The sequence below is a fragment of the Erinaceus europaeus genome, chromosome 2, assembly GCF_950295315.1.
Source record: "Erinaceus europaeus chromosome 2, mEriEur2.1, whole genome shotgun sequence".
NCBI lineage: Eukaryota > Metazoa > Chordata > Mammalia > Eulipotyphla > Erinaceidae > Erinaceus > Erinaceus europaeus.
The window spans coordinates 78595269-78620137 of NC_080163.1; the positions used below are offsets into that span (position 1 = coordinate 78595269).

General features: G+C 36.9%; 1 protein-coding gene across 5 annotated transcripts in view; it reads right to left on the bottom strand.

Annotated features, from left to right (window-relative positions):
• The window catches only part of DLC1 (DLC1 Rho GTPase activating protein), a 438486-nt gene that overhangs the window by 231365 nt on the left and 182252 nt on the right, over positions 1 to 24869 (bottom strand). For all 5 annotated transcript variants that reach the window (XM_060183257.1, XM_060183263.1, XM_007519949.2 and 2 more), the window contains exon 5: positions 12646 to 12679. In XM_060183257.1, the coding sequence (XP_060039240.1) occupies positions 12646 to 12679 (34 nt within the window). The remainder of the gene's footprint in view (positions 1 to 12645; positions 12680 to 24869) is intronic.

Genomic DNA, 24869 nt, shown 5'->3' on the forward strand with positions numbered 1-24869 from the left:
ACTAAATAATTCACTTAAGAAAATAAAATCGAGGTAAGCCGAAGTCATGGGAAACAGTAGAGAAAGAGCAAGAGGCTGAAAACCTGCAACAGACAGAGCAAAGATTTTCCAGATGTGGAATTCTTTCTATGGATCAGTGCTGTTAGCTTGGCTGACTTAGGTTCTACCAGGAGAAAAAAAAAAAACTATGACTTCTTTTAAACTCCTATCCACAATCTAACTATAAAGTTACTTTGCTGAAACTTTATATTTTGTTTTCTTTAGCAGTATGTCTTGATATTTATGATATGCAGTCATTTCTTAAGAGTTGGCTTACATTCTAGATGGGAAATGTTTTTGGAATGCCTGAAGACATTTGTACATGTGTCAAACTACCTCCATTTGGGAAGACATTTCTAACATTTCTCTGTCACAACCCTCTTGTCTGCCTCACAGAAGGCAGGGCTCTTGGTGCATGTGAGGATGAGTGGGTGACTGCTCTGTTTATGCTCTGTTGTCATGAACCATCTGGGGGAATAGCTCCTGATTAGCTGCAGAGTGATGAGTGCCATCTCACAAGTTAGACCCAAATGGCTTTCCTTTTTAAATGCCCTGAAATCTAGTGCTCAAAAATACTGCAGAATAATAGAAGCTTCATAACATAATGAAAAATAGTTTCTCACTTTATCAATCAATGCCTATATATATGTTATAGATGCATCTTTTCAAGAGGTATGAAATTAATATGAGTGAGTGAAGTCATAGGAGAATTTACAGTGAAAGTGAAACTCTAATAATTCTTAAAGGAAAAGGGAAATAATTTCTGGAAAGGGAACAGAAGGAATGAAGGTCAATTTATACAGAAGTAAATCCAGGCTGACAAAAGTGAGATTGCTCTCATGGTTCCAGAAGATGTGCATTAAAGCAGATAAAGTTGGAAAGGAAGGGTAAGGTCACATTATGGGATTTGTTCATTAAACTGAGGAGTCTTGACATGAGTGGCTAAGAGCATGCATTCTACTCTGCATTGAATCCTATATTGATTGTAGTGTATTTTTGGGTATTTGGGGAAACCACTCTGAGTTTCCAAAGTGTGAAAACCAGTAACATCTACCTTATAAAGTCACAAGAGGATCAAATCAATTAATATTTAATGAAGTACTTAGAAAAGCACAGGCATAGAGTAGTTGCTTGCTGTTATTATCCATTCAACCACTCATTCTGCCAACATTAAGCCAAAACTTTTTGAGTCTGAAATTACACAGTTGCAGGAAACATGTCTACCTTTCTAGAAACCACACAGTAGTGAGAAAATTTAGACTAATATCTCCAAAAAGACAAAAAATTAAGATAATTACAGAAGTGATTGACTGCCCTACTACTGTTATTTATCTATTTAATTAAATTAATAGAAAATGATTTAACATTTGTATTAAGAAGTTTATAAACTGACTGTTGAGAGTCACTGGATTGCAGTATTTTGGGGGAAGTTCAATGATTAGATAATTTTAAAAGCAAAACCCTGCCATATAGGGCCAGTGCAGCTTTCTGGGACCACCTTCTGAAGCATCACTTGCATGAGCCATTTTGTACATGATTACAGTAGTCAGAACAAAATAGCCTTTTAAATTCATGATCAAGAATCTTGAAATTGTCAGGTTGTTATTTTAGATTTACTTTATTTAATTATTTCTTATTATAGTAACGTTTGTTTACAAGACTGTGCATATTTGGGCCTTGGCGAGTCCACATGTTACTTATACTTGAAGACCCAGATTTAAGCTCCTGGCCCTCACCTGCGGAAGAGAAGTTTCCCAATGGTGGAACAGTGTTGCAAATGTCTCTCTTTTCTCCCTCCTACTCTGTTTCTCTCTGTCTCTGTCAGTATAAAAGAAAATAATGGCTGTTCTGAGTGATAGAGTTATCATGCAGGCACTGAACGCTAGTGATAAGCCTCATGATCAAATAAAAAAATAAAAATGAATAAATGTTTATACATGTTTCAAGTGTACAAAATTCACCTCTTATCAGATTGTGTTAACTAGCATAGCACATGCCTAACACCAAGTTGTCAATATTTCTCTTTCACTGCAGATTGGTTTTCTGCATAATCTACACACAACAAGATATACACCTGCCTTTTCTTGGGCATCATTTAATTTATTATGGTTGTTAAAAACTTCCTTGGATTTCTCACTTAGATAAGTCATTTTCAAAAACATATCTGAATTCTACAGTAGAAATAACTATGGATCAGAAAAGATACTCCTCCCTTCTTTCTTCCTTTTCTCCTTCCTTCCTTCCTTCCTTGCTTCCTCTCTCTCTTCTTTCTTTCTCTCTTTCTTTCTCCCTTTCTCTCTCTCTCTTCTTTTTTTATATTTATTTTATTTATTTATTTATTTATTCCCTTTTGTTGCCCTTGTTTTATTGTTGTAGTTATTATTGTTGTTGTCGTTGTTGGATAGGACAGAGAGAAATGGAGACGGGAGGGGAAGACAGAGAGGAGGAGAGAAAGATAGACACCTGCAGACCTGCTTCACAGCCTGTGAAGCGACTCCCCTGCAGGTGGGGATCCGGGGTTCAAACCGGGATCCTTATGCCAGTGCTTGTGCTTTGCGCCACTTGCGCTTAACCCGCTGCACTACAGCCCGACTCCCTCTCTCTCTATCTTCTTTCTGGAAATGGAGTCTTAAGTATGAGTGACTTCGATGCTCTCAGGCTGTTTTTTCATTAAGGTAGAGAGACAGAGAGAAAGGAAGAGTCACAATAACAGTGGAGCTTCCTTCAGTGCTATAACATTTCTTATATGGTTTCAGCATTCAAACATTGTCCCACAAATGGAAAAATATGTGCTTGTCCTAGTAAGGTATTTCTCTGGTCCTGACCTCAAACTCTCTCATCTGTGAAAAAAATGAGTCAAATAAATGTAGGGCCAAATGTAGAAGAGAAATTTGGCTATGAAAATATAATGTAGGTCCTATTTTTCAACAATTTTCATTCTCAGACAAGTCAAAGTAATACCTTGCTACAGGTAACTTTCTAAATATACTTTTTCACAGAAATCAGAACCAATGTATCCTTTGTGCATAGTATGCTTTTATTAAAATTAATCAAACTATATCCTGTACTAGGAGATTCCTAAAGGTAAATATTTGAAGACATCTAAGAAACGACCAGGTATAATTCTCGAACTAAATGAAAATTCTTTTATCACTTTGTAAATAAAACTGATTGGGTCATTTTCATAAGTCATCTTATTCAGTGAGACTAAAGATGAATAATTGATCTACTGGACAGAGGCCACTGTAAAATAATACATTTGATGCAAAATTGTCTCATATGCTTGTACTGGCAGTTGATATTACAGATAGTCATATATTTAAGAATTAAAAAAAAACAAAACATCCAGGAGATTTTTGGAGAGAGAAATTTCATGTTAGTCAACTATTTTGACAAGTTATGGTTTTTGAAAAGTAATCTTATTGGAGAGTGAATGGCTTACAGTATAGTTATTGACACATGGATACAATTTCTTATCTTCCTGTTATAGGTATCTGCAAAACACTCTCACCCCAATCTTAGATCCCCTCCCACCATCTTGCACCAGGCCCCCAGTGTCCTCCCTCCCAGTTCTCTCCCTGTCCTTTCTGATTAGTGATAACAGGGGGTTAGTGTCTGATGAGCTGTTCAATATGTCTGATGAACTGGTTAATTTACAGCTGCTTCCTGAGAACCTACTCAGTGTAAAGATAATATAGGGATGATAGAGAAGAAATAGAGGTTGGGTGGTTGAAATCTTTAAGTTCATAGATTGATATATAAATCAATTAATGAACAGAAATACATCAAAAGGATGATGAAATAGCATAGAAAACCACAGTCACCTCCCACCTTATGCACCCCATAATGATCCTGGGTCCATATTCCCAGAGGTATAAAGAGTACGAAAGCTTCCAATGGAGGGGATAGGATACAGAATTCTGGTGGTGGGCATTGTACTCCTCTTATCCTTTTACCTTGTCGATCATTATTAAGTCAATGAAAATAACAATTTTTTTAAAGAAATAATTTTTTTCTATATTTTATAAATAAAATACCAAGAGAATATTAAGAAACAGTTTTACAAAATTGTATTGGGGTCAGGACAGTGGTGTACCCAGTTAAGCATACATAGCACGAAGTGTAAGGACCAGCTCAAGGATCTCAGTTTGAGCCCCTAGCTCCCTACCTACAGGGGAGTAGCTTCATAGTGGTAAAGCAGGTCATTAAGTATATATCTTTCTCTCTCCCTCTTTATCTTCCCCTCCTCTCTCAATTTCTCTATGTCCTATACAAAAAATTAAAATAATGGTTATAGGAGCAGTGGATTCATAGATCCCCAGTGATAACCCTGGAGGCAGGGAAATACATATATATATATATTAAAAAAAGAAAATTGTCTGTATTGAAAGATGTCCTATGAATTTAGAATCTAGCTCTTAATAACAAGATACCTTCATTTTTCATAAATTCCTTGATACCTTAAAGCTAATGTGTTACCCTTTAATAGTCCAGTGAACCACAGCCAACTTTTCATGGATTAGTTTACATTAGGTTTTGGAAAAGCTGAGAAGTTATATGTGAGCATACCCTAAATTCCTTCTTCATAAAAAAGTAGGTAAGTAGAAACTATAATACTAAGAGAAGTGAAACAATGAGCATTTATAAACCATTAATATAAAATTAATAAAACTTAATTTCTGAGAGTGAAAGGGAATAAAGAATTTGCAGTGTTGGACAAAGTCCAGCCTGATCTGATTAAAAAAATTTTTTTTGATCCTGCTGGACTCTATAAAATGCCTGGGAGACTTTGCAGTTAAAGAAAGAGCTTCACTAAGACTAGAAAGATAAAATTCTACATTTGTCTTTGGAAGTATTTGGGGTGGGGGAATAGACAAAGCATTTGCTGATTTTTTGAAGATCTTATTTATTCTTTCATGTGCCAAACATGAGGCAACTAAAATAATACTAGGCACTAGGGCTACAGATATGAATAAAATGAAATTCCATCTTTCAAGTATTTTCTATCGTCTAGACAGCAAGACAGCACTAAAACAGATCTGATCTGTCTACTAAAATGGAGACATAAGATAGGGCACAGCCTTTCAAAGAAGAACTATGAAACAGAATAGTTCTATTTTTTCCCCACTCTATTTCTTCTGATTTACAGATCAGAGAACAATATAGTATGGAATAGATCATGTGAACAATTCTCTAAATTAAAGCTATATGACCAGATTGGGGTAGAGGTATATCTTTTTATTTCAATTTAAAAATGTATATGTTATTTGTGCTTTCCTTATCAGTGATTAAATGTAAGCAAAATAATACTAAAAGGTACACATGTCTGGGGTTTGTTATTGAATGTACTTGTTTACAAAAGACTTTGAATGACATTATGAAAATCCTGAGTTTCCGACTTATACATTTGTCACAAAGAAGTGTTTGATTTCTACTTTCTGCTTTAATAACCACAACAAAAAATTTGGAGATATGATAAATATGGTATATGCTTCTGAAAGTTGTCTTTTATAAGTGTTACAGGCTATAACTATTCATGAATTGATTTTTAATATTCTTTAATGATATTATAAAAATAATGGAATATTACTTTTAATGTTTAATGAGTATGTCTAATATCTGTCAGTTGATTTTAATATTTTCTCTCCAACTGAATAACTACAAGGCAGGAGGACAAACATTATAAAAAAAAATAGCCAAGGGATGCCAATCAGATCAGATTTTAAGGCAGTTTTCTCACTGACAGCTTTTACCATTTGCATGGGAAAGATCTCTAAGTAACAGAATTAAAGAATTGATTAAATTATTGAAATATTTGGCAGTTATAAGGCTAGACAGAGTAATGGAGAAAGTGTGGTGAGGGAGAAAGTTAAATAAAAATGTTTAGAGGCACATTAAATCATTTAAACTGAAACCAAAAGAACCTTCATAATTAAACTTAATTACTATATATTTACAGAGTACCTACCATGTGAAATAGTTGTTTTTATTACCAATCACAGAAAAGCAGTATATTGAGGGAAGTCTACGGCCTAGAGAAGAGGACACACAGCAACACAAAGTAGCAGGGTTGAATTAAAACACATAGAGATTTCTAGTAGCACAGAAAAAAACCAATGGCTGACTCTACTGAAAAAATAGATACATCAGGAGGATGTATCATTGTTTTTTTAATTAATAAAATTTATTAATAAAATTTTATTAATAAAATATTGACCTCATGCTAGTCAGTACAATTCTCCCACAATTTTGCATTTACTTTCCAGAAATTTCCCCATCGAGGATGTATCATTGTTATATATAATATAAAAAGTAGGAATGGTAAGACAGAGAGGGGAAATTTTTTGGTTAATGATAATGGTTTGTCTTCCATGGGATGCTAAGTAGCCGGACAAAATTTTGCAAGTTGTTGTGTGATCTAATTTTCTCACCCCCCAAATTAGGTCCATCATTGTATACCAGGATCTGAAAGTCACCCCTCTCCACATCCCTGCTCCTGTCTTCCTTTCCCAGAGTCTTTTGCTTTGGTGCAATACACCAGTTTTTGTTTGAACCAGTTCAAGTTTTAATGTGCTTCTCCTTTCTTTTTTCTTTTTCTTTTCTTTTTGCCTCCATGGTTATCACTGGGTTTTGGTGCCTGGACTACAAATCTATTGCTCCTGGAGGCCATTTTCCAAATTTTGTTGCCCTTGTTACTCTTGTTGTTATTATTATTGCTGTTACTGCTGTTGTTGGATAGGACAGAGAGAAATCGAGAGACATGGGGAGACGGCGAGGGGGAGAGAAAGATAGACACCTGCAGACCTGCTTCACCACTCATGAAGCGACTTCCCTGCAGATGGGAAGCCGGGGGCCTGAACCGGGATCCTTATGCCATGTGGGCTTAACCCGGGGCGCTACCATCTGACCCACTGTTCTTGTTTCTTAAATTCTGCCCATGAGTGAGACTGACTCTATTTTTATTTAAAATAAAATGATGGCCCATATCTTTTTCAAACTCCTGAATGAGCCATATCTCCTTTTTGACATTTAGTTCTAATATCCATCTACTATTAAAGAGCAGTTGTATGATTTAGGCAGAAGTGGAAAGATAAAGGGTTAGAAGGGATTTTGTGATTATATGGTGAAATGAAAAGATAAGGAGCTAGGAAGGGTTCTGTGGCTTTCTGTGGTAGCTGAGTTAGACAAACAAGCAAACAGAATGGAATAAAAAGAAGAGAACATATTGGTAAGCATATCAGTGAGATTCCTCCCAGGGAACAGATGGCATATTGGATAAATTCAGGGGATTTTAGTAACAGAATTAATTGTAAAGGATAAGGAAGCCACAAGGACAAGATAGCCAGAACTTAAAAACTTTTGGAACTGGTTAATGGAGAGAAGCCAGCAGTGCCCTAGCAAGGCAGAAGGAGAGAACACAATACTCAACTTCACACTCCTGATTTTCTCCAAGGGGTCATTGGTGAAGTGGGGAAGACATAAAGGAGGAAAGTCCACTGATATTGCCCACATAATTCAGTCTTGAGGCCACAGTGCTGGGGAAAGGGGCCAAAGTTGACTCAAACAAACAAAACGAACATTTATAGTATAGTTATGTTATACTGTACCTCAATTACAAATGACTAGGTGAGCAAAGTAGGAAAGTTTAACATTACTTTGTATATAGTAGGGAGACAAAGAAAATGTTAAGTCAGGAAGTATGATCAAGTTGTGTTTTTCAAAGATAACTGGTAATGGGCAATACGGACGTTGGGCTGGCATAATTAGTTAAAGCAAGGAAACAAGTTATGGGTACTGTTATAAAAATCCAGTGGAAAGTAGAAGCCTGTAATTAAGCAATACAGGATGGGCAATGGGTCCTTCAAAATCAAAGCTGTCAGGATTGTATACAGTATGTGAGGGAGGGTTGATAGGAGCTGGATACACAGGATCCAATTACCCCAGGGGCTATGGATATAGTGGAAAAATGGAGTCACAGGAAAATGGAGCACAGGGTATACAGTTCAGGACTTATCTCTTGTAAGAATCAAATATGGCCTACTTACAAAAGAGAATCGCAGCCTAATAAATATATTTTTTTTTACTAAGAGTTTAAAATATCACCAACTATTCCTATATTGTGGTAGCCTCTGTCTAAATTCACTCAGAGGTTTATAAAGAAAGTGATTTCCTTCTTCCACATGAAGAGCTATTAATTGGCACCCTAAGGAAATTTGTAGGAACACTTGGACCAGATATACATAGTAGCGACATAGTTTTTTTTAGCTGGTACACAAAGTGGTAGTAAACACAACTAATTATCATAAAAATAGCTACTACTATTTAGGGCTTATTTTGTGCCAAGGATGGTTGTCTTACAAGGGCAGCATGGCGACTTCTTTCTTTATATTCCAGAAACAAGGGAAACAAGGAGGTTAAGTAGCTTACTCATAGCCCCATGGATAGAAAACAGAGAGTGTCCATTCTGCACAGGTATAAGGACTTTTGTTGGTATAATGTCAGCTAAATGGAACTATTATGTGTTGGATAAAATTACACATTGCTATTGTGCTGTCAGTTTTGTTGTTGTTGTTGTTGTTTGTTTGTTTTTCCATCAGGGTTATTGCTGGGGCTTGGGGCATGTACTACAAATACACTGCTCTCAGAGGCCCCCCTTTTCCCCCCAATTTTTATTTGACAGAACAAAGAGAAATTGAAAGGGGAGGGTAGTTAGAGAGGGAAAGAGAAAGATAGATATCTGCAGACCTGCTTAGTGTTCCCCTTGCAGTAAGTAGCCAGGGCTTGAACCCAGGTCCTTGTGCATGGTGATATGTATACTTAATTGGGTGGCCACTATCCCCCAACCATTATTATTTTTTAAATAAATTGATTGGGCTCTAATTTAGTGCCCAAGAATTCAGATTTTGACATAATGTTTTCTAAAAACAACAGTTTCACTTGTTATTTTCCTGGGATGATTTCTTTTTTCTTTTTAAAATTTTATTATCTTTATGTATTTACTGGCTAGATAGCCAGAAATGAGAGGAAATGGGGAGATAGAAAGAGAGAGAGAGACAGAGAGACACTTGCACCCTTTCTTCACCACGTGTGAAGCTTTCACTCTATAGGTGGGGACTGGGCACTTGAACCCGGGTCCTTGTGCACTATAACATGTGTACTCAACCAGGTATGTTACTGCCTGGTCCCCTGCCTGGGAAGATTTCTAAGCACATTGGGCTAAGAAATTCTCAGTACTGATTTAGTAGAACACTCATGTAGAGTTTGAGTTTCTTCAAGACAGAGACCATTGTTTCTTCATAAATGATCCCTCAATAGAACCTAATATGATTCCTCATCTAAGTTGCTATTCCATGAATATTTATGCAGTTAATAGACCACTGAACTTCAAAATTGTTTCTCCCTTGGAGATTTTTGTCATCACAAAGTGGGAAATAAGTCATAGAATTACTTACAAAGTAACATGGAGCAGAATAAAGATGGCTACTTAAGACATATGCAGGGACAACAACAAACTGTAATTCAGGAATTTTTAGTGGAATGTACACAAAATGTTGTTTAGAGCTTTATAAAGCCTGGTGGTGTTAGTTCCAGTTGGCTTGGATGAAAAGTTGTCCAAATTAAAAATAGACTTTCTTAATAAAGAACAATAGACTACATTCATTTAACAAGACAGAGAAACAAAAAACAGGCCTTTGGGGTGATATGAAGCTTAATCCTATTTACGAGTTCAGTTAACTCCTAGAACATTGAGTGGGTCCTCTGCCTTCAGAATCATTGCTCTTTCTAGTGCAGCTTATAAATATTAATTCATAAAAACAGGAATAAATATTAAAATTATATATAAAGAAGTCACAATATTTTATTGCTTTAGATGGAAGGAAATTAAATTTAGAAATATAAGAATTAGATTGCTTAGACTATTATGATCCCTTATAACTTTTGAAACAAATCAGATTCTCTTTTGAATTGTTAAATCTGTTACCATTATTAATAAAATATTCAAATGTAAACCCTCACCTTGAAGTATAAATTCACTGTTTAGAGACTAAATTTCTAGTATTTATATATCCTCTTTCTTCTCCCTTTAATTTTATGATTCAAATGCTTACTTAACCATTTATTTACTTTCCTAATTATAGCTGACGTGATCTTTTTAACATATTAGGGCTCTGGAACTGCACATTGAATCCATTTAATTCACGTTATGAATCCATGTAATACAAATGTATTGTTAAGCAGTTTCTCTCTGGAATTTACACATGATACCAACTAAATATTGCCCTTCTATTTGGAAATATAACCTTCTAGCATATTAGAATGAAGAAACTAGATGCAGACTAAGCAGGAGAGAAAAATTTAATTCATGTAAATATACAAACTATCAAAAATTCTATGCAAAAGCTAACTATAAGATCACTGGGCTAGAAGGAGAGTATCTGCACTATAAAAACCCTCAAGCAAAATTAATTAATTATATAGTTAATTAATTAATTAAATTATTTTTGTCATCAGGGTTATCACTGGGTCTCAATGCCAGCCCTATGAATCCACTACTATCTGGGCCCACCTTTGCCATTTTTTTCTTTCTATTTTATTTGATAGGAAACAGAGAAATTTATATGGGTAGGGAAGATAGGGAGAGAAAAAAACAAACACCTACAGACCTGCTTTGTGAGCTACTTGTGAAGCATTCCCCCTGCATGTGGGGAGTAAGGGTTTGACCCAGGTCCTTGTGCAAGGTAATGTGTAAGTTCTGCCTCCTCAAACTTTAATTCCTGGTGTGAAGTCACAGAATCTTCTTTAAGATGAAATTAAAAAAATTTTAATATGCCTTGTAAAATGACAAATGATTAAGAGCTAATTGAGTAGCTTCAAGATTGGTAGTATAACTTTAATCTGTTTTTAAACATTTACTCTTACAAAGAAAATATAAGGCAATATTGAGAAAGTGCAGTTTTTTCCCTCTGTAATTCAACAGCTATTCAATTAGTGTTACTGTGTTTCAGACTTTGGTCAATTACATTTTTTTTTAATTGGAGGGTTAAACATAGGCACACAGACACAGCTTCTCATCTCCCACTTTTTTTTTAGCTTTTTAATTTTTATTGAGGGGATTAATGCTTTAGAGTGCAATCACTGACATACGAATACACTTTAATTATGTAACAGGCTTCCAAAGTTTGCTTCCTATCCTCCCCAAAATCCTTTGATTTGGTGCAATATACCATGTCCAGTCCATGTTTCACTTTGTTCTCTCTCATCTCCCTTTATAGGTGTCTGGGAGGCATTCCCTCTTCCAACCTAGGGTCCACTCTCCTAGCATACAGCTGGTCCCCAATGTCCCTTTATTCCATCCTGTCCCTGCCTTCCCCAAAGTTATTTTCTTTGAAAAAAAAAAAGCTATACACCACACCCAGTCCAAGTTTCATTTCATGTTTTCCCTTACTATTCTTTATTTTTTCCCTTAAATTACAACTAGTGAGATCATTCAACATTGGTCTTATTCTTTCTGTCTTATGTCACTCAACATATCTTCAAGTTCTGACCAAGATATTGCAAAGGAGATGACTTTATTATTTTTAATGACTTTATATAAAGTATTATATTATGATATGCACCACATCATCCTTAGTCACTCACTCTGTGGTTACGCATTTGGGTTATTCCAAAGTTTGGGATATTACAAATTGTGATGCTATGAATATTAAGTGTTCACAGGTCTTTTTGAATAGGTGTTTTTTTTCCTCCCTGAGTATATCCCAAGTAGATGAATGAAAATATTTTTTAAATGCACATAAATCTCCCAATATCTGTTTTTTCATATTTTTAATTTCTCATCATTCCATATCTATTACCTATAACATTATTAAATAAAATCGTGAAATAGAGCAGATAACTATAATTTCCCTAGTGCAATTTCTTATATTTTTCATCAGCTTTAAACATATTTTTCTATAAGTACTTAATAGGCTATTTAATATTAAAAGATAAATATTGGTAATTATGAGCATTGATTCCCAAAGACCATTTCTCAGTATATTGAATAACAATTAGTTATTTTTCACAAGAAAAAATAGGATGGTTAAAGTCATAATATGACTATAAGAAGTACATACTGTATTCTTTTTTTTAAAAAATATTTATTTTATTTATTTATTCCCTTTTGTTGCCCTTTTTTTTTTTTTTTTATTGTTGTAGTTATTATTGTTGTTGTCGTTGTTGGATAGGACAGAGAGAAATGGAGAGAGGAGGGGAAGACAGAGAGGAGGAGAGAAAGATAGACACCTGCAGACCTGCTTCACCGCCTGTGAAGCGACTCCCCTGCAGGTGGGGAGCCGGGGTTCGAACCGGGATCCTTATGCCGGTCCTTGTGCTTTGCGCCACCTGCGCTTAACCCGCTGCGCTACAGCCCGACTCCCGTACATACTGTATTCTATCAAAATGCAGTGCTGTTAATAAAAAATTGATTTCTCACAAATTCAAAAATAACATTTGCCTAGAGGATGATTAAATTTATGCATTTTAGATATTTAGTAAACTTTCTACATGAAGATGGAATTTTACTGTAATGTAGGTATGCAAGAAAACAACTGAATGTCAACTCACCAGCCTGTTCCTTCTCTGAAATACCAGGAATAGTCTGAAAAAGAAAACAAGTCCACAGAATTGTGGTATTATTGGGAAGAAATAGCAAATAATTTAATCAGGAATTAAATGAAGTATCAAAAATGAAGCAAAATTAAAACCCAATAGTTGAAAAGCAAGGGCAAGGGAAAGGAACAGCTACTTTTCCCCTGAGGACATATAAATAACCAACTTATACATATGTGCTAAATAGCAGTAGTTATCAGGGAAATAGAATTCAAAACTACAGTGATATAATACCTCATACATGTTAGAATGACTATCATGCCAGAAGATAACACACCAGTAGAGTGCAGGCCTTAACATGCAAACCTTGAAGCCCTAGGTTTGAGCCCTTGTACCTCAAGAGAGCACCACAACACTGGTGGGACTCCATAGTGGGTGTAGTGGTGCTGTGCTCTCTGCCTCTTTGTCTCTCTCTGTCTTTGTCATCCCTTCTCCCAACGTCTATCTGAAATAAAGAAAATGAAAAAGATTTCCTGACAGTGGTGGAATTATACATGTGATATGTCCTAATACCAACCCAAAACAACTTATATTAAAAAGAAGAGATAATAAATGCAAACAAAGAAAAGGGTAAAAGGGAATCCATCCATAAAATGTTGATGGGAATGTAAATTGGTGTCATCACTGTGGAAGTCAGTATAAAAATAATTTTAAAAAGACCACCTATAAGATGCAGTAATCCCTCCTTTGTTAATTTCTAGTACAAAGGAAATAAAAATAAGACCATGAAGTGATATCTGCAACATGAGTCATAATAACTAGGATGTGGAGATTATTTTAATTTCTATCAATGAATGAACAGATAAAAATGCATTTTTTCCCTTTTGCCTCAAGTTGCTGGGGCTTGGTGCCAGCACTACAAACCTGCTGATCCTAGTGGGCATTTTTTCCCTCCCCCACCCTCCATTTTATTTGTTAGGACAGAGGGAAATTGAGAGGGGAGTGGAGACAGAGAGCGAGAGAGAAAGATAGACAGACATCTGCAGACCTGCTTCACTACTCGTGAAGCATCCCCACTGCAGATGGGGGGAGTGGGGGCTTGAACCCCAATCTTGTGCATGGTACTATGTAAACTTATCCAGGAGCACCACTGCCCAGAACCAAGATATATATATATGCACCAAGAATACTATTCAGTCATGAGAAAGAAGGCAATCCTGCCATTTGTAAAAACACTGACAAATCTTGAGGGCATTATGATAACTAAAGCTAGTCAGACAGAGAAAGACAAATATTCCACGGTATCACTTACATGAGAAATGAAAAAGAAAATTAAATTGATAGGAACCAATCGTAGAAAAGTCCTTGCCTAGGGATTGAGGACTTAAGGAAAATAGTAAGAGGCTGATAAAGGAATACAAACTTTTGACTAGAAGATGAATAATGTCTGACAATCTACATACATACTTCAAATCACCACTATGCATACTCATTTTAAATACTTTACAATTATATTTGACAAGTATACCTCAATAAAGCTGAAAAAAGAGGAAAAATAAGACTTGTGAAGCTATTTAAAAACTTAATCATGTTATAATTGTAAATCACATGCAATTGTTTTCTTCCATAAAGAAAAATTATTGTATGTTATATTATATATTATCCTCAAAAGATATTGTTGGTAAAAAACTGAAAGAATACTCTGATTTGGGGTAGAGATTTCGTAATTCAGTTTCTTTGTTCTAATTTGTAAATCATAAAGAGAGGAAGTCCTCTTAAATGGTGGAGCAGTGCAATGGTGTCTCACATTTTGTCCTCTCTGTGTTTCTCCCTCTCTCTCAAATAGTGAAGAAACCTTCCAGAATGTCTTCCCAGTAGTGATACTGCACATGTACAAGGTTCTGACTTAATTCCCAGTATCACAAAAACAAAATAGTTAATCAGTAAATTGTGAATTTTCCTCAGGATGAAAGGCATAATTTTTTTTAAAGTTCTTACATTTGACTTTGAGTAATTAAAGCTATTTATTGATTCTTAGTCACATGACTTACATCACCCAACAACACAAAAAACTCTTAGGAGTTTCGTTACAGAATTTGCAATCCAATTGTAAATGATACTTAAAAAGATAAAGAAGTTTCATGAAGTAGATATCAATGATTAACACAATCATTGGTGACAACTCATGAGAAGAAGCCATTAGTTAGGTTATTTTTGCCTTCTTGACATGGCTAGATTTGGGTCTATTTTTCCTGGTTTGGAAAAAACATTCCATGCAAACTGACTATATGGTCTTCTTCTTCTAGCGTTTGCCACTATATGGTCTGAGACAGGGTAAGTGTTCATCAAATGCTGGTGGTATTCAAATTCCAAATGCATATCTGTATATACAGTTTAAGTAACATGTTTGTTACTTATGAGAAAGCTCCCATAAAAAGCATATTTTTGAATTCATTAGGGATTTTTGTTAATAGCTGCCATATGTTTTATTTGAACTCTATCCTCAGGAAATGATTTAACATTTCTGGCAATAAAACAATTAAATGGGATTTTCCTGTTGGCCATATGAGTTCTCTGTAGCTTCAAATTTTCTTCTCTCATTCCTCAATGGAACCAAAGAAGCCTACTAATAACTTCCAAATGAGAGAAAACATTTATTCACAATCTTCTGTTATTCTCTGTGATATTCAAATGATAGGATACTGAGCTTCCAATAAAGTTTCTCCACATTTGAAGATTTTCATTCAAGTTCACCTACTAATGTGTTTTATAATTGAACTTTCAAAAAGGTCATATTTTATTTATTTATTTTTATTAAGAGGATAAAACAATTTATTTTCTTTAGGAGACTGTGTGGGAGCTCAGACTGTGTATGTGAAACATGGTTGGGGAAATGCTCATTCTGATATAGCTTGCAGCATTTTGTTTTCTGGCTGTTGGTAAGATGGCTTTCTGCACTTTCAGGAGGACTACACCAGAGTACTTTTAGTAACTTACACCAACTACACAGGAGTTGTGAACATGAATAATAACAAATAACAGAAGTCAAATTTCAATCCTTTTTATTTTTTATTTATTATTTTAATGTATTTATAAAATGGAAACACTGACAAGAATAGGATAAGAGCGGTACAATTCCTACCACCAGAGATCCATATCCCATCCCCTCCCCTGATAGCTTTCTTATTCTTTTTTTTTTAATTTATTTTTTATTTAAGAAAGGATAAATTAACAAAACCATAGGGTAGGAGGGGTACAACTCCACACAATTCCCACCACCCAATCTCCATATCCCATCCCCTCCCCTGATAGCTTTCCCATTCTCTATCCCTCTGGGAGCATGGACCCACGGTCATTGTGGGTTGCAGAAGGTAGAAGGTCTGGCTTCTGTAATTGCTTCCCCGCTGAACATGGGCGTTGACTGGTCGGTCCATACTCCCAGTCTGCCTCTCTCTTTCCCTAGTAGGGTGTGTCTCTGGGGAAGCAGAGCTCTAGGACACCCCCGTGGGTCATTATGGGGTGCAAATGGTGGAAGGTCTGCCTTCTGTAATTGCTTCCTCCCTGAAAATGGATGTTGACAGGTAGATCCATACTCGCAGCCTGTCTCTTTCTTTCCCTAGTGGGACAGGGCTCTGAGGAAGTGGGGCTCCAGGACACATTGGTAGGGGTCATCTGTCCAGGGAAGTCTGGTTGGCATCATGGTAGTAGTATCTGGAACCTGTTGGCTGAGTAATGATGCTGAGGGGTTTACATTTCAAGCCTGATGTATCTGGACACATTAGAACTAAAGCATGCTGAGGTGGTACTCATTGCATTGAATAGGTTGGGATCAGCAGATGCAGTATCAGTTGATATGAATTGAAAGAAGCATCCTGGAAAGTGAACCCCAACCTAGAGGTTTCAGGATGGGGAAAATTTGGGCTTTATAGAGGAGATGGAGGTTCCTGCTGTCTTAGGGTTTAAGAAGGCAATAGATAGTTATTGCTATGATAAACTTATTTGGTAACTGGGTTAACTTTGAAAATCCTGTTGTTAGGATTAGCTGTATCATACATGACCTCACCATAATCTGTCCTTTGATGTTACTTATATATACCTGTATTTTATTTATTTATTTATTTATTTTTATTGTTGTTGTTGTTATTGATGCTGTTGTTGTTGGATAGGAGAGAGAGAAATGGGGAGAAGAGGGGAAGACAGAGAGGGAGAGAGAAAGATAGACACCTGCAGACCTGCTTCACTGCTTATGAAGCGACTCCCCTGCAGGTGTCCCCTGCCAAAGGCTCGAACCAGGATCCTTACACCGGTCCTTGTGCTTTGTGCCACGTGCGTTTAACTGCCTGACTCCCATATGTGTATTTTTTAAAGTAACACCACCTGTTGATTCTTCTCCCTTTGTCAAAGCTTTTAGGAGAGTCAACATTTCAAAGACTCAGCCTATGGTCTGTGTATTGGAAAGTTTGAGACAATCAATATTTCCCCTCATATTAATTAAATAGTGATTTATATGACTACAAGTTAATAGGAGTGTACATAAACACCATTCCCACCACCAAAAGACTGTGTCCCATCCCATTCCCCTCTCTCCCCAGTGAAGCTGAACATCCATACTTACCCTCCACCTAGAGATTTTTGCTTTGGTGCCCTACTCCAAACTCAGTCAGATTCTGCTTTGAGTTACCCTCTCTGTTCTTCTTTGTCAACTTCTGTTTATGAGTGGCATTATCCCATACTAGTCTTTGTCTTTCTGACTTATTTCACTTAACATAATTCCTTCTATCTCCATCCAAGACAGGTCAGAGAAACTGGGTCCATTGTTCTTAATAGCTGCATAGTATTCCATTGTGTATCTGTACCACAGCTTTCTCAGCCACTCATCTGTTGTTGGGCACCTAGGTTGCTTCCAGGTTTTAGCTATTATGAGGGATGCATTGGATCGACCTTCCCATGGTGCATCCCGTTAGTACCCATTCATTGGGGAAACTGACGATCCTTCCTAGCCGACTGAATCCACATGTATCCCAGTCACTTTCAAAGTCATTAACTGGCTACGGAAGAAGGGCAAACGCTAGAAGAAGAAGCTATTATGAATTGTGCTGCTATGAACCTAGGTGTACACATCTTTTTGGTTGGGTGTTATGGAGTCCTTGGAATATATCCCCATATGGAAGGTCCATGTCTAGCCTTGTGAGAGTTCTCTTTACTTTTCTCCACAGAGGCTGGGCCAATTTACATTCCCAACAGCAATCTGGTGCATCTGGGTGACAAGTCTAATAGATGGAGACTTGTCTCAAGTGGCCTCCCCCAGAGCTCTGTTCTGGCTCCTACGCTATTTAATATTTACATCAATGACCTCCCAGAAACTTATTCAAGGAAGTTCATCTACGCCGATGACATCTGCTGTGCAACTCAGGCATCAAAGTTCGACATCCTCGAGGAAACACTCATGAAAGACATGTCTCTGATATCTGATTACTGTAAAAAAAGGCGACTAATTCCTAGCACTGCAAAAACGGTATCATTTGTTTTCCATCTACACCATGCCTCGGCCTCGCGTGAGCTTAATGTGCAGCTTGACGATGCGAGAATCCAGCATGAAGCCCAGCCAGTCTATCTTGGCGTTACTCTCGATCGCACTCTGTCATTTCACCAACATCTCATAAAAACTGCAGCAAAGGTGGGTGTGAGGAATAACATCATTGCAAGACTAGCCAGCTCCTCATGGGGCGCGAGCGCTTCCACACTACGATCATCATCTCTGGCTTTATGCTATTCCACTGCAGAATACTGTGCCCCAGTATGGTTCCATAGCCCCCATGTCCACTTGGTCGATTCCAAATTATATTCCTCCATGAGGATAATTTCTGGAACCATCCATTCCACCCCGGTTCCATGGCTGCCAGTTCTTAGCAACATCACCCTGCCAGATATTCGTTGGGATGCGGCATCATCTAAGTTCATTTCCCACGTCTACGCTCGACCGGACCTGCCAATATACGCGGATATCTTCTCCCACCCTGTTCAACGCTTGAAGTCTCGTCACCCAATCTGGTCCCCTATGCCTACACTGAACTTCTCTGTTCCAGACTCTTGGGAACAGAGTTGGCAGTCAGCTGAGGTAAAGAACAAACACCTCATCACAGACCCCTGCGGGCGTCAACCCAGCTTTGACCTAGCACATTATGATTGGGCCCTCCTCAATCGCTATCGAACAGGCCATGGCCGGTGCGCAGCTATGTTCCATCGCTGGGGAGCCAGAGACGACCCGAACTGCCCCTGCTGCTACAGACAGACTATGACCCACATAGTCAATGACTGCCACCTCTCCAGATTCAAAGGAGGTCTCGAAACTTTACATCAGGCGCAACCTGACGCTGTTGACTGGCTACGGAAGAAGGGCAAACGCTAGAAGAAGAAGAAGACCAGCAATGTAGAAGGGTTCCTTTGTCCTCACAACCTCTCCAGCATTTGCTGCTGCTGTCTTTCTTGATGTATGCCATTCTCACAGGGGTGAGGTGGTATTTGTCTTTATTTGCATTTCTCTGACAATCAGTGACCTGGGGTAATTTTTCAAGTGTTTGTTAACCTTTTGGATCTCTTCTGTAGTGAATATTTTGTTCATATCCTCTGCCCATTTTTAGATGGGGTTATTTGCTTTTTTTTTTTTTTTGATAGTTTCTAGTTGAATATCTAGGTCTTTGGTCCATTTGGAGTTGACTTTTGTGAAATAAAAGTTGACTTTGGTGAAATAAAATGGTCAGTTTCATTCTTCTATATATTTCAATTCAGTCTTTCCAGCACCATTTATTAAAGAGAGCCTCCTTCTTCCATTTAATATTTTGGGCCTCTTTATCAAAAATTAGATGTCCATAGATGTAGGGGTTATATTTCAATCCTTATTGTTATTGTGACAACTGAGTCATTCTAAATGATTCAATTTCTTGATAATTTTAGGTGCATATGGAATTTAAATTTACCATTTTAACATGCTTTTTTTTTGGGGGGGCAGGTGGTGGCTGGTTGAGTGCACGTGTTACAATGCACAAGGATTCGGATTTAGCCCCTGCAGGGGAAAGCTTTGCGAATGATAAAGTAGTGTTGCACGTATTTCTCTAGCTCTTTCCCTCCCTATCTTCTCCTTTCCCCTTGATTTCTGCCTGTCTCTATCCAATAAATAAAGATGAAAAAGTTAACAAACAAACAAAAACATGTCTTTTTTTAAATTAAGGGTTTAATGGTTTACAGTGTATTCACTGACAGCGAGTGCAGATTCATTATGCACCAGGACCTCCAACTTCTCTTCCAGTCATCCCTCCCCCACATCCCCCAGTCTTTTGCTTTGATGCAATACACCATGAGTAGTACATTTTTCACTTTATGTGCTCCCTCCTTGTCCCCATATATTAAGTCCCACTTATAAATGATATCAGTCAATATTTGTCCTTTTCCTTTTGGCTTATCTTGATTCACATGATATCTTTAAGCTTCATCCAAGATGATGCAAAGGAGATTACATCACATTATTTCTAACAGCAAAGTAATAATAATATACCTCTATTTCATCTTTGGGTACATCTCCAGGAAGGGAACTGCTGGGCCGTAGGGTAAATCCATTTCTAGTGTTCTGAGAAATCTCCAGACTACTTTCCATAATGGCTGGACCATTTTACACTCCCACTTGCAGTACTGAAATTTCCTTTCTGGGCGCCGAGTGGTAGTGCACCAGGTTTAGCGCACATAGTGCAAAGCACAGGGATTGAGCCCCTGGCTCCCCACCTGTGGGGGGTGGAGAGCTCATTTCAAGAAGTGAAACAGGACTTCACATATCTATCTCTTTCTCTCCCTCTCTGTTTTCCCTTCCCCTCTTAATTTCTGTCCATTTCGTCACCCCATTTTCTTTCTTTTTTTTTTTTTTTGGTGTTAAGCTTACTAAGGTCTTTATGTATTTTGGTTATTAGCCCTTTGCCTGTGTAATATATTCTCCCACACTGCAGGGTTTTTATGTTTGGATGGTGATGCCCTTTGCTGTGCAGAAGCTCTTCAGTTTGATATTGTCCTATTGGCTTATTTTTGCTTTTGTTTTCTTTGCTGTTGGATTTTAATCCTTGAAGGCTTTTTTGAAGCATATATTTTTCAAGCATCTTGCCAATGCTCTCTTTCATGTATTTGATAGATTCTGGCCTAATGTCCATGTCTTTGATCCAGTTGAAGTTGACTTTTGTGCATGATAATATGTGTTGGTTCAGTTTCATCCGCTTGCATTACATGTTATTTTTATTAACATACTAGGACCTTTACTTATAGAAATTACCTTCTTTTTATTTGTTGGAATCTGGACCACAGAATACTACTCTTAGAAGGTGTCCCTTGAAAGAAAACACCTTCAAATTATTGATAGGTAGGGTCAACTGAAATACTCTACCTGATCATTCCATGAGAATAATTTTTTCTCATGCACTAAACAACTCACTTATTTTGTGTTTTATTTCTATTTATTTGAGGTTTGTTTTGAATGTTTTCAAATGCTAGAGATGTCTTCACACAAACGTCTAGAATATTCTGCCTAGTTTTATAGAAACTGCATTTATTTATTTGCTTTTTAAAAAATATCACGAATCAGTGGAAGGATAATTTATGTCTTTCTTTTAAAAATATCCATTTTGTTCCCATGAAAATATTTTACAGGTTATTTAAAAATGGGTGATTATGTCCTTAGAAGTTTCTGAAAAGCCTCCTCCAGTGATGGAAAGACTCCTGTCTTATATGAAGGGACAAGAGTCCATTTAGAGAACAAAGTGTGACAGGAAGAGTCTGGAAATTCATATTTTTGGAAAGACATGAAATAACGACATAAAAAAAGAAGGTACATTGGAAAATGGTCTTTATTCATCCTTTTTATTTAAAGACTCTTTTGAAATCACTCCACCCTGTGATATTGTTAGCCCATGAATGATTTCTGTTTGCTTTCACTTGAACAAAGAAGTTCATTGAAAAGCTGTATCTGATTGTCATCCTGATATTTGGTTTGCAAAGTATATTTCTTTGGTAGTCACTGCTATTTTGTTAAAATCTTGGACTTCTCATGATGAAAGGTTCAGATCCCATTTATATGTTTTTTTTCTGAACTCTGAAACTTTGAATATCACCTTTGCAATTTATTTATTTTTTTTGTGTGTGTGCCTCCAGGGTTATTGCTGTGGTTCAGTGCCTACACTATGAATCCACTGCTCGTGTTGTCTATTTTTTCAATTTTTTTTTTTTGGATAGGACAGAGAGAAATTGAGAGGGGAAGGAAAGATGGAGAGGGAGAGAGAAAGATAGATGCCTGAAGACCTGCTTCACTGCAAGTCCCCCTCTGCAGGTGAGGAGCTGGAGGATTGAACCAGGATCTTTGTGCGGTACTTGCACTTCCTACTATGTGCACTTAACCCAGAAACTGTCCAGCCCCCCGCAATTTTTATGATATATAAAATTAATTAAATACTTAAAATTAATTATTTAGGAACACTTCAATATTAAGCTTAAATAAATTTTATTTTTAAAATTCAAATTGTTCTGTACAATAAAAACAAAATATGTACTTACAGGTTGGATTTATAATGTATAATTCATAATACACATTAAAATAAATAATTGCTAAACTAAAAATGCTTATTTTTGAATTAGCTGATGTACACAATAGTCAATATAACCGTATGTTGGGAAACACTGATCTGATTTTTCTCTGTCATTTTGTCGATGAGGATGTTGAGATCCAGAGAGATTAACCGACTTAGCCAATATTACACAACTCCAGTTGGTCAAATGGGGATTATACCAGAGTCTAGGTCTTAAATAACTGTCTAGTCACTGCTTGTCATTAAGACTGGGTAAGTCTGGGCTGGCTGCTGGTGCACCAGGTAGAGTACACGTATTACTATGTCTACAGGTGGACTGCAGAGGGGATGCTTCACAAGTGATGGAACAGTACTGCAGGCATCTTTATTTCTCCTTCTCTCTACCTCTTTCCATCCCTGTTTCTATCTGACCCTATAAAAAGAGGAAAAAGGTAAAGTAAAATGTGCAGTCTGGGTGCACTACCACCTGAGCCCCTGATGTGCAACTCTATAAATGTAACTGTTCCTGCTGAAATTTATTTCTGTACCACAGTTTTTCTTAAAATGCCATAATGATGTTTCTCCCTCTTCATGAAAATCTGTGTTTAGTGATGCATTCTGAGATCCTCCTTCTCCTAGGTCTAGTTTATAGGTTAAGAGACACATGTTAAGTATCTGTTACCTGGACATTATTTTACTAAGTTCTATGATGACACTAAAAAAAATTGAGGATAGACTGAAAAAAATATCTAATAGTGAATTCAAAATTGATGAATGAGATGAAAAGCTAAATTTCAATTTTGACAAGTAGTACTAGGTTCTTCACTCCTACAAAATAGCTCTGTGATTTCTGAAATGTTTCTAGAACTCTCTGAACTTATTCCCTCATATGGAGTAACATCAATATTTTAGGTCAATTTTTGAGAATTAACAAATTTTTTATGAAATATGATTATCATAGTGTTTGCTTCTCACACTTGCTATGTTTAAAATATTTATATTTCTTTTTTTATATTTATTTATTACATTTTTTGTTGCCCTTATTGTTCTATTGTTGTAGTTATTATTGTTGTTACTGATGCTGTTGTTGGATAGGACAGAGAGAAATGGAGAGAGGAGGGGAAGACAGAGGGGGGAGAGAAAGACAGACACCTGCAGACCTGCTTCACCGCCTGTGAAGTGACTCCCCTGCAGGTGGGAAAATGTTTATATTTCTATAAATCAGCTACAAGGTACAGTGTTCAGATTTTTCAAATCCAATAGCAAGGAAGACAAACAACTAAAAGATAAACTTCAAAAAAAAAAAAAAGATAAACTACAAGAACTACCTCAAAGGACCAGTTGGTGGCGCACTTGGTTGAGTGCACATGTTACAGTGTGCAAGGACCCAGATTCAGAGCCCCAGGTCCCCAACTGCAGGGAGAAAGTTTCACAAGTGGTGAAGCAGTGCTGCAGGTGTCTCTCTGTCTCTCTATCTCCCCCTTCCTCTCAATTTCTGGCTATCTCTATTCAATAAATAAATAAAAATACTAAAAAAAATACAAATAAATAAAAATAAAAAGATATACCTCAAATTAAAAAGCTTCTGCACAGCAAAGGGAACCATTACCAAAACAGATAGTCATCCTACAGAAGGGAACAAGGTACTTATATGCCATATGTCAGACAAGTGCTAATAACAAAGATATATAAAGAACTCCAAAAAATCTCAGTACCAAAAACCTAAATAACCCACTATGAATGGGAGAAAGAACTGAGAAGATACGTTTTCAAAGAAGATGTTCAGAAGGCTGATGGACTTTTAAATTAAAAAAAAGTTCAAATCACTGAATATAAGAGAAATGTAAATCAAGACAACAAAGAGAAATCATTTCAACCTTGTGAGAATGGAAATGGCCTATATCAAAAAGGACAAAAACAACAAGTGCTAGTGAGAATGTGAAGAGAACAATTCTACACTGTTGGTAGGAATGCAAATTAGTGCAAACCCCGTGGAAAACAGTTTGGAGATTCCTGCAAATATTAAAAACAAACTACTGATTGAATTTTAACAGTGGGCTTAAATTGTTAATACATATCACCAAAATATATAAAGATCTCAGCAAACTTAACACCAAAAAAGCAAATGACCCCATCCAAAAACGGGCAGAGGAATGAACAAAACATTCACTACAGAGGGGATCCAAAAGGCTAACAAACATATGAAAAACTTCTCTAGGTCACTGATTGTCAGAGAAATGCAAATTAAGACAACACTAAGATACCACCTCACTCCTGTAGGAATGGCATACATCAAAAAGGACAGCAGCAACAAATGCTGGAGAGGCTGTGGGAACAGAGGAACCCTTTTACATTGCTGGTGGGAATGGAAATTGGTACAGCCTCTGTGGAGAGCAGTCTGGAAAACTCTCACGAGGCTAGACATGGACCTTCCATATGATCCAGTAATTCTTCTCCTGGGGTTATACCCCAAGGACTCCATAACACCCAACCAAAAAGAGGTGTGTACTCCTATGTTCATAGCAGCACAATTCATAATAGCTAAAACCTGGAAGCAACCCAGGTGCCCAACAACAGATGAGTGGCTGAGAAAGCTGTGGTATATATACACAATGGAATAATATGCAGCTATCAAGAACAATG